Source organism: Amblyomma maculatum, chromosome 5 (assembly GCF_055883805.1).
Source record: "Amblyomma maculatum isolate TAMU_Amacu chromosome 5, ASM5588380v1, whole genome shotgun sequence".
In the NCBI taxonomy this organism is placed as follows: Eukaryota; Metazoa; Arthropoda; class Arachnida; order Ixodida; family Ixodidae; genus Amblyomma; species Amblyomma maculatum.
The window spans coordinates 138,941,794-138,952,488 of record NC_139348.1 but is presented as its reverse complement, the minus strand read 5'-3'; the positions used below and the strand labels follow the sequence as shown (position 1 = coordinate 138,952,488).

At 45.4% G+C, this 10,695-nt stretch overlaps 2 protein-coding genes across 2 annotated transcripts; one reads left to right on the top strand and one right to left on the bottom strand.

Annotated features, from left to right (window-relative positions):
* Window positions 1–3,163: 3,163 nt before the first annotated feature.
* On the bottom strand, window positions 3,164–4,687 carry LOC146189729 (p21-activated protein kinase-interacting protein 1-like). Its single transcript, XM_084604493.1, has one exon. It carries the CDS (start codon window positions 4,655–4,657, stop codon window positions 3,188–3,190), a length of 1,470 nt encoding a protein of 489 aa, XP_084460619.1. The 5' UTR covers window positions 4,658–4,687; the 3' UTR covers window positions 3,164–3,187.
* Window positions 4,688–4,867: 180 nt separating this feature from the next.
* On the top strand, window positions 4,868–10,153 carry RpS9 (ribosomal protein S9). Its single transcript, XM_084604494.1, has 4 exons — window positions 4,868–4,940; window positions 5,398–5,622; window positions 7,161–7,347; window positions 9,906–10,153. The coding sequence occupies exons 2-4, from the start codon at window positions 5,406–5,408 to the stop codon at window positions 10,078–10,080; spliced, it is 579 nt and encodes a 192-aa protein (XP_084460620.1). The 5' UTR covers window positions 4,868–4,940; window positions 5,398–5,405; the 3' UTR covers window positions 10,081–10,153.
* The last annotated feature ends 542 nt before the right edge of the window (window positions 10,154–10,695 follow it).

The window sequence follows — 10,695 nt, the reverse complement described above, 5'->3', positions numbered from 1 at the left end:
ACAGTTGATTGCCCATAATTTGAGTTCAAAGTGGACTGAAAAGTTTGAGTTAAACAGAGTTTAAATTAAAAGGAACCTATTTTAATATTTTAGTGTAGAGAGGACTAAAACATCAGCGTAGATAAACTAAATGTTCAAAGTAACATTTCAACATAGTTACAAATTTTCTTAATAGTGTACACTTGAGAGACTTCTTCATATCGTAAAATGATACAGCAGTTTTAGCAAAAGTAGCAACTTTAAGGAGAACTTTACTTTGTATAATAGCTGTCCAAATGCAAAAAAATCACCTGCTCCACAAATCTACATTCATGTTGGTGGAACTGCCAGATACAGCAAGTCGTGCTACACGCTGCAACAAAATTAACTTCTTAACCATGTTTGTGCCACACGTGAGCCCAAGGCTCGTTGGAAAACTTTGGCAAGAATGAAACTGAGACTGAAGCCAGCACACCAGCACTTTGGAACGAGTATTATCTGCACGGTTCTTGCACAAGAGTTTCACAGAAAATAGAGCTGTGGAAATATTTGAAATTTTGAATCCTTTGTGAGCAAGAACCTCTCTTTAAGTCATACCACGCGCTTTCCATAAGGAACCTGTGCTATCCCCGTGTGGCAGATTGCCAGCATATAATAAAAGCTAGGCCTCACATAAAAGAAATTTGTCAATGGCCATGGAAAATGGACATGCTCTGCGCTTGTGGATCGCAAAACTGAAGTGCGACCTTCCGCGGCATGTCACTGAGTCATGCAACAACGTTTGCGATGCAACAGACAGTTGGCCATGAACGTGCTAACAAAGGATTTAAGCAGGTACGAGCACAGAAACAGATTACAGAGGTTAGTGGGGCACCGTTCATATCTGCACTCTAGCAACGTATCTGCAATGAGTGCTTCCACCCTGCTTAATCATCGTTTATTACAACATTCTTGTAGACCATACAGAGTAAGAAAAAAAATTTAAGACGGAAGCAGCAGCTCTGGAGCTTTTCTGCGTACTTGCATTTCGTTAAGCGCTGCCCCATGCTCTCTCGCGCGGCATAGTTTCATTTTCACGTATTCGGTTCACGCTCTCCTCATTGCGGTGGTGAAAGTGGAACTGTGTCAGAAGCAATTACGCCGAAGCTATGCGCAAACGTGTAAGCATTGTTTGAGTTTCTGAAACTCGGCCTGCCAGGCGCTCTTGTAAAAGCATGCTTTCAATGCTTTCGAATATGGCTGTCTCCATTGCAAATAATTTCCAAGTGAAATTTGAATGAAGTGTCAGAGATAAAAGCTCAAATCAGTGAAACATTGTTAGTGTGCAGAGAAGAAAATACTTCTGCTGAAAAAACAACTCCACTTACTGCTTTCCTTATTTAAATGTATTTGCTGTGAGCCTATTGCAGGGCTGAGTGCAGAGGAATAAACCAATATGCAAGCACTCGGCAGGTTGTGTCTTGTTGAGAAAGGCGCATTTGGGTGGAATTGTTTTGCCAGCACTGCTTTTTAAGCGTTGCAAGGGAACATGCAAATGTACTTTGTAACCAGAGTTGCCACTTGTCGTTCGTTTTTGACTTCAATCCTACACCACGGGTTTACACACTGGCTCAGTGATTAGAGCGCTCGACTATTAATTGGAACACCAGAGTTTGGTACCGGCCATAGCAGCTACTTTTTGATTTAGGCGGAAAGCATATTAAAAACCCTAGCTGGTCAAAATTATCCAGAGCCTTCTACAACGGCGACCATCGTAACCCAAGCCACTATGGTACATTAAGCTTCATTAACCAAATCAAGCAATACCTAACAACAGCATCCAAATGGGTAAACACATTCTCAGTTATTTATCAACATTGAGTAATATATAGCATCATCTTTTACCTAAATTGCTCTGTGTTTGGCAAAATCATTTTTTCTATTTGCTCACTGCAGTTATTTTCAAAGAAAGGGTGCCATAATGTCAGCAGTTCCATTTTAAGCTTTTTTATTGCGATAGCAATACTGCGCCAAGTTTCTAGTCATCGCGTAGCTCATGGCCGGTCGCCACGGTTGACCTTGAACAGCCGCGAAGAAGAATGCTCGGTCACCGGCAGCTATTGCTTTCACACCACATTCGGTTCAGCAGCATTGAACCCTTCTCATTTATATGTGGGCTGGTAGCTTACGCTCTCGCGTCATGCTCTTAAAGGATGAGCTTAAGTGTCCCCAGTACCCAGTAATGTACGAGCACCTTACACTGATAGGGCGCGATAGGAGAATAATGTAGCAGGCAAACGAAGCTTCCGCCATTGCTATCACAATTCAGCTAGGGTTAACCAGTTAAACTACAACTAATTTATTTTTCTCATTTTGCTGTCCCAAGAGTGAATGCCTCAACTTTCTAGAAACCAAAATTTTCCTTCAACTTCCATTTTCGTCTGTTGTAAATGCTGTAATTTTAATAAGTGCCTTTTTTGCTACAAAAGCTCTAACATCTGGTACAAACATGGTATTGCTGCCACTACAAATGTTACCGTGTTAACTTTACCGCAAACAAGTATACAGGTACATGCCTGCAAGGCAGTATACAATCAAAGCAAGGCTGGTTTGTTTTTCATTACTGTGCAAAGACAAAATTTTCGCCCCCAAGTTTCCTTCTTCCTTAAGGCCACTGCAATTACTGTCTGAAAAGAAACACCACATTATGTAGGAATACATAGAACTACCATATTTACAAGCTCTGTTGGTTCACCACTACCCAGAACAGCCATTATTTGTGACATAAATGATCATGTGAGCATGTGTCTAGTGTCTTTCCTATCAAGTATGAAAACATTGTTAATCACTGCACAACGGAAACTAATCCTGTTACTCTTTAACAGCTACAAAATTGCATGGAATTTTTGACAGAGTTGTAAAAATCTCAGAAGAGAAAATGGTATAGGCAGAACCAGGAAAGAGTGAACACTTATTTCAAGGTAATGCCAGGCTTTCACTGCACTTTGGAACGGCAGGTACTCCCGTATAAGCACATGAATGCACACATGGTTGGAAAGAAAAATCCTTACCCCAGTAAGTATAGGGCACATATTTTGTTTCATATTGTACCCTGCTACCCAGAACATGTGAACAAGTGTTACCATGTGAACTTTTATGCAAAGGTTTGTGCATGCCCGATTGTAAAATGTTAAAGTTCAAGGTGTAGAAAAAAGCATGAAACAATGTTTTATTCCTGTTTTTTAAATTTTCCAGCTCTTCTTTTTCTTTTCCGCGCACTCTTGGTAAGCGATTTGTCATCGGCCTGCTTCTTCTGGACAGAAAACGTGTCAGTGGCCACTTTCATTTGCTTGGCATCTGAGAGGGCTCCCTGCTTATGCGATTTCTTCTTCCGTTTTCGTGCCTTTTGCTTTGTGCGACCCTGTGACCTATTTGCCTCCTTGTCTACGTCGGGTTCATCTTCATTCTCAATGCCATCACTAGCATTTTCTATTCCTTCTTCGCCTTCGCTTTCATCTGGAACAATTTCTGCCCCCTCTTCATCATTAGGTTCTTCTTCAGAATTACTCTTTATCTGCCCAAATGACAGTCTCTTGGCAATGTTAACGTCAGCGTCACTCTCTCCTTGGAGGGCACCTTCGTCGCCGCCTGCTTCAACTTCACCGTCTTCCGCCTGCACGTTGACTTCCGCTTCGTTCTTCTTTTTCTTCTTCCTCTTCACTTTTCGAAATCCGTCATCATCTTCGTGGATAGAGTGTATCGCCATGCACGTGATCCGACATCCGCACCGCACCTCGCACAGCAGCCTGGGATTCGCGTCCAGCTCATCCACGTCCATGTCCCACACCCTGACCGAGCCATCGCTGCCAGCTGTCACCAAGAACGTGGCGGCAGCGGCTTCAGCAGTAGCGCCTGGCACCTTCACGATCCGCATCGCCTTGACGCGGTTCGCGTGCGCCGCGAACATGTGATAGACACACTTGCGCTTCACGTTGTGGAGCTCCACGTTTCCGCCGTCACCTGCGAGCAGGACGACGTCGTCCGTGATGAATGTCACTGCCCCGACCCGCTTGCCGAAGTCGATCGAATGTACCTTGCCGGCCTTTTCGGTGCTGTACACGTCAAGCGTGTTGCCGACGCCTACGACGAAGTAGATGCCGCCCGGCGACCACTGGACGAAGTCGGCGACTGCTTTGATGTTTGTGATGTACGCGTTGCGCCCTTTTACCAGGTTCCAAGTTCGGAGCGTCTTATCCTTTGACACCGAAAGCAGCAGGTTGCCGCTGGGGTGTACTGCGAGGGACAAAACCTCGGCTTTGTGACCCCTCAGCGTCTTCAGACACTGCCAGCTTCCCGTACTCCAGACGCAGATGGTCTTGTCGTCGCTGGCGCTGAACAGGTGGCTCGACTTGTAGAACTCGAGGCTCGTCACTGTACCTTCATGCTGCATCAGCGTGCCCATCTCGCTGCGGCTTCGCATGTTGAACAGACGAATCGTCTCGTCGGTGCCACCTGACGCAACGAATTTGCCTCCAGATGCCGTGCAACGCACAGATCCAATATGAGAGTGGTTTGTGAAGTACTGGTGGAGTTTGAATTGGCCATCATTGTCTTTCTGTAGTGAATATCCGAGCAGAAACTCTTCGTACGTGCCAAGTATCACATCAAACACGTTTTTACCATCTTCAGGCGCTGCCATTTTAAAACAAGCCAACTGCGGATTGGCTCGATCTGGTACACGATAAACTACGGTACGCTAAAGTCGTTGAAAAACATTGTTTCACTTTATAATAAAATTGTTTTTTACAAATTAATTTTTTACTTACATAGTTAATGTTTGTCGTATATTTATTATTTTAATAATTACTGCACGTGGTCACTAGCGCTACCTACACCATTGTCATCGCAGCACCTAAAATCGGAAAGCGGTCACATCCTTTTCGTCTCCGCCATTCCCGACCACACGTGGCGGTGTGACATCGGTGAGCATTTTATGCTGTTTTTAGCCAGTCTTCGCTCCATATCGGAAACAGTATTGCTTCCTAAAAGATTCAAGAGTATAAGAAATGAGCACAGTTGTTTTAAAATAGTTATTTCCTGATTTTCGGCTGGCCTTCGCGGGCCGAGTGGCATCGGCAACCTAAGCCTCACTGTTCAATGCTCCCCGGCATCTCTGACTCGCTTGGAGTCGACTGCTGAAACTTTCTTCTTGAGCGCTGCGGATGCTTTGATAGATGACACTCTGCGATTGTTTAAACGAGTTGTTCTTCCTAACTTAGCTGTTAACGGGCCGTACCGGTCGACTTTAAGCGCCTGGAAAACATTACCTATCATGCATGCCATCGTGTTCGATCATACGGTGACCGTGCCTAGTGCATTGTTTGCGCCCCGCTCGCATTGCATTGTTGACCGCAACAGTGTATTTTTGTTGTCTTGCAGCGTAAATCATGGGTCGCATCCCAACGGTGCACAGTAAAACGTACGTGACGCCTCGGCGTCCGTTCGAAAAGGAGCGTCTGGACCAGGAGCTGAAGTTGATCGGCGAGTACGGGCTCCGCAACAAGCGCGAGGTGTGGCGCGTAAAGTACACACTCGCAAAAATCAGAAAAGCAGCCCGAGAGCTACTCACGCTCGACGACAAGGACTCGAAGCGACTGTTCGAAGGTAAGCTGCTGCGACGGGAGAGCGAAGTTGTCGGCACCATGCGCAGTCGTCATTGGTCGTACTGTGCAGTTTAGAAGAGCTCGTATGTTATACAGTGTAGCACATTAACCCATCACATCAGCTTGTTGTCGGCTAACCGCTGTCCCGAGCAGCCAGCTGGCGGGCGCACGCCGTTTGAGCAGTGTGGGAAGTCGGCATATTCTTGTTTTCGGGGTTCCGGAAAGCATTTGTGAGGACCGTTACAGTTGTTAGCGCACCAGAAATTTGAGCAGGTACTCGATTGTTGAGGGAAAATGGTGCCATACTGAACATATATAGGCATACGATTTGCCCCGACAACTGCATTGTGCTCATTAAAGAGCAACTGAACCAAGATTTCACTTCCTTTGTTCTGCTGTACACCACTCTAGACAGACGTGCTGACAAATGTACAAACAAGTTCAAGACAGTTTCACTTTAAGCTAATGCTTGGGATCTTTTTACACATTGCCAGTCATTCCTTGAGGCTGGCATAGAACGGCAAGAGCCACCTATGTAGTAAAATGTTATTTCCGTTCATGCACTTGATTCATGTGTATGCTCTCCAGCAAGTGCGTGAAGAAGGGTCAAGCTCGAAATGCGGGAAAAAATTTCACTTTATACCACATCTTTCTCTGCTGTTCTCAATTAACTCTTGGGAAACAGTGTGTAACGGTTGCTTACAGGGTATGTATCAACCAACTCCACTCATCGTGCAACCTTGAGTGAACTTTGTTGTTGTCCTTAATGGGAATTGCGATGAATTTGGCACATGGTTGCTGACAATTTTGCATGGCAGTTGTAGCTCTTGCCTTGTAGTTGTCCCATTAGCATTGTTTTACAGGGTCTGTGTGTGCATTGGGACAAGTTCATTTCAGTTGTTTGTGACTGTGCTTGTATTCATGTTTGGCTGAAACGCTGCTAGCCTACTTTGAGCATCTTGTGGCTTTCTTAAACTGCACAGCTGCCAGCTAATTTGTCTGGTATTACCCGGCTTTTTTTATTTTGCAGCAGTTCCGGCTCTGAAAGCAGTAGTGAGGCAACTTGGGTGAAACTGGAATTAGCTCTGGCGTAAACAGGGGTACAAATAAATGTTATTTTGTTACTATTTAAATGCACTCTGTTACAGTTCACTGGTAGCTTAACAAAAACCACTTCACAACACTCAAAATTGGCTATTTCTAGTCATGGGTGGTCATTAGCGATGCAAATTACACTGCCTTGCTGTGGTGGCATGGTGATTAGGGCACCTGGTGATCCACATCGTCCCTCATAACCCATGTATCAACATTGGAGCACTAAACTTCACAGTTTGCTTACTCTCTTCCCTCGCAGTGTGGTTGAGATATCCTTCCAGAAGTGACAATTATAGCACCATTCTTTCAAAGTAACCCCAAAGAAGTATTGTGTTGTACCATTGCGATAGTGAGAAAAAGAAAATGATGTTCACATTGTTTTACTGTGTAACGCACGTCAGTACTAGATGAATACAATGTGGGAACTCCTGGTGGTGTGTGCAGGCAATGCTCTGCTCCGTCGTCTGGTGCGCATCGGTGTCCTGGAGGAGAGCAAGATGAAGCTCGATTACGTGCTGGGCCTGCGTATTGAAGACTTTCTGGAGCGACGCCTGCAGACGCAGGTGTTCAAGCATGGACTTGCCAAGAGCATCCACCACGCCCGAGTGCTCATCCGCCAGAGGCACATCCGGTGGGTGGCTCAAGGGAATGCTCTGGACGATCTCTTGGCTAGTGCATGGTGGCCGGTGGGGGGTGCCGACGACACTGAAGTCGATGAACTGGGATGATAGGGCTTTTCCATCCCTTCACTTTTTTTTTTATAGAAGTTGACTGTGTACTATGCGCCTCGTGCACTGCCTATGGGCCGTTTGCAGATAGCATTTCCACTCTCCCCAACAGTTGGCGCCGCTATAACGGCCGTCATTTCTGGCCTTCGGAACACATCTATGCAGCTCGTCTGAGAATACAGACTTTAAAAACCACTTCTTTGGTTTGGTGCAGGTGTCACCTGTTGTGTCGAAGAAATCTGGGAGCTATAAGGATGACAACGGTCCGGGTGTTTTCAGAGTCGTTTTAATTGAGTCTTTGCACTGCTACTGTGTTATTTTCATGATATGTTTAAAAGTATCTTGGTGTGGCTGTTGACGCTTACTCATTCATAATGAGCTCATTGTGCAGAGAATGAAGATCAGCGTGTGCGTTCCTTCTTACTATAGACAAGCACTGATGCAATACATGGGATAATAGCTGCTTTTATAATAACCGCTTTTCAAGCAGGTTACATCTGCGGGTGCTGAACTCCGGTGCAGTTTCTAGTTACCTTTACAGGCCACCAAGACACTGTTTTAACCTGAATAAAAGTAGACCTACTGAATGCGCTATGCGAATGGGGCTCGACAACACACTCATACTTATCTTAAAAGGCAAAGCTTACCATATAAACCGTATTATAGGTCGAGTGGGAATATATGTTGACCCCCCTCCCCACTACTGTGAAGTGAAAAAAATAAAACTGAAAAAAAAAAAAAGTAGACAAGTGCATACATTTACAATATCTGCTGTGTGCCTGCACCACCGAAGCTGCGATCTCGCTCCAAACTTTCAGCAGCGTCGTTCGTTGGAAGACGACTCATTGCTGCTCTCCACCTCCCAGGGTGTGTCATCAGGTTCCATCAAGAGAGTTGCTTACGCAGCATTTCTTGAAAGGTTGCATGCAAACAGCTGATCTTGTGCACGGCATCACATGCTTTTTTCTGAAGCGCTGAGAGGGTGGCCATGTTGCCTTTCGCTTTCACTAAAATCACTTTTTCTGGAAAGCAGCTGTAAACTGCCTCTGCGTGCCGTTATGCTAAAGAGTCAGAGGCATTTTATACTTGCATAGGTCGAACGAAAGAGTGTACGCGAAGGTAAATGCGCTTTGGGAAAAAAATGCCAGCAACTGCAAGGTGCTGATGCAGTTTGGTTGTCCGTTCACGAGCAGGCACGCCACTTGTTGCCCTGAGGTTTGTGTTTTAAGTGCATTGGCTGTGGATGCTGTTTATGCAACAATGTAAATAAACACCGTCGGAAAACAAATTCATCACGCAATGACAATGTAGAAGCACACTCCGCCACCTATAGAAGACCGTATGAGCTGTTTTCATGCAGGAGCTGGAATAGACTCCTGCTCTTGTCGTTGTCTATCAGCCGCTTGGATGCAAGTTTCTTTTTTTTTTTTTGATGGTCACTTCAGTTGGTGGGGGTTGCAGCGCCGACTCCAGATGTGTTATTTCGTGTAAAACGAGTTCTTGCGAGCGTACGTAATATGCTATGCAAGCCTTTGTCTCTTGACTTGTAAGAAATTATTGTGAAGTGCGTGCTTTTGGCTTGACTTGACGTCGAGAAATGGCATATCTAAAGGTAAAGCTGTCATTTCTGCCTATGGTATGCTACTTTGAAGTTGCCTCTTCAAAAAACAGGGCCACAAGTTTTTAATCTGATTTCTGAAGTGACAAGTTTAAACCCTGTAAACTTGCGGTGTACAATGGTGGTAGTTCTGCCCTCTCTGCATTGCTTGCTGTTCCAATCCAATGCATATTAATAAGTTCCCTGTGTGGAGATTGCTTAAATCTTGACAAAAAGGTTACACAAGTGCACTGCGGCTTGGTTTACGTGCAGTTTGAACGAAATATGAAATTTGCATGCGAAAATAGATTTTTTGGGAATACTAATTCTTGAAGGCTGTCTGTACTGAACCTGTAAAAGTTTGTGCTTTCAAAGAGCGGCCACCACCTCATGTGGCACAACTTGTTGATTAACTTTTGCGGGTAGTTACTACTTCTGATTAGCTAGAATGACTGTCACAGGCTTCGGTAGTGGTGTGTGTCACTGCTGGAGCTGTCTGCGTGACTACAGCTTTTGATTGGTGCATTAAAGTAGTACTTTCCTATTAGGCTCAGTCGTGGCGTTGCAGTGGTGTTAAGACGCTCGACTGCTGTATTCGAAGATGCGAGATCGAATCCCGGCCATGGTGGCCGCTTTTCGATGGAGGCAAAAAGCAAGGCGCCCGTGTGCTGTGCAATGTCGGTGCACGTAAAAGAACCCCAGTTGGTTGAAATTTGCGGAGCCCTCCACTACACACTCATAGCCTAAGTCGCTTTGGGACGTTTGACCCATTAACCAAACCGCCGAACTTTCCTATTAGCTTGTGTACAAAGGCATTCTTAGCCTGATGTCCTCACGTGTATGTGTTGTGCTCTGTTAATGCAGGGTCCGCAAGCAGGTCGTGAATGTGCCCTCCTTTGTGGTGAGGCTCGACTCTGAGAAGCACATTGACTTCTCGCTGAAGTCGCCCTTCGGTGGCGGCCGCCCTGGACGCGTCAAGAGGAAGAACATGCGCAAGGCTCAGGGCGGCACCGCGCAAGAGGAGGAGGACGACGACTAGGCTGTGTGCGGCCACGTCCTTCCATCACTTCTCCACCACGACCATGCAAATAAACAATGCCCCCCGTTGCTTATTTGTGACTCTGCATTTGTCTGCTTTCTTCCAGATAATGTGTCATGCAGAGAGGTTGCTGCAGTTGATTCACAAAAGTGCAACTGTGAGGATTGTAGATTTAACATTTTGTGGCATGCGTTTTTAAGTTCTGTTAATTCCTGATGCGTAAATGTTACTGCTTTCCCTGTGTCTGCACTTTGTGTGTTAGTCGATGCATGCATGGATCATAACTGCGGTAAAGAGCATAGCATGCACTACTTACGTTGCATTATTGTATAGGTGTTCTTTGAAAAAAAGGTGGCCTCTGTGGAATACATGCATGGACTTCAGTAGGAACACACCTAGCCTGAAAGAGGAACACCTATTTTTGCATGCCTACACCATTAGCACAGCTGCATGTAGCCCGTTTCAGTAAGCAATGACTCATGAATGCTGTAGCCTCCATAGTAGGCCCCACAAGAGAGCCAAGCAAAGACAAAGCAACCTATAAAAGCCATTTTTGCATGGGCAGATGCCTATGCGAAAATGCTTTTTGCGAAACTAGCCCCGCTTAATCTGCAG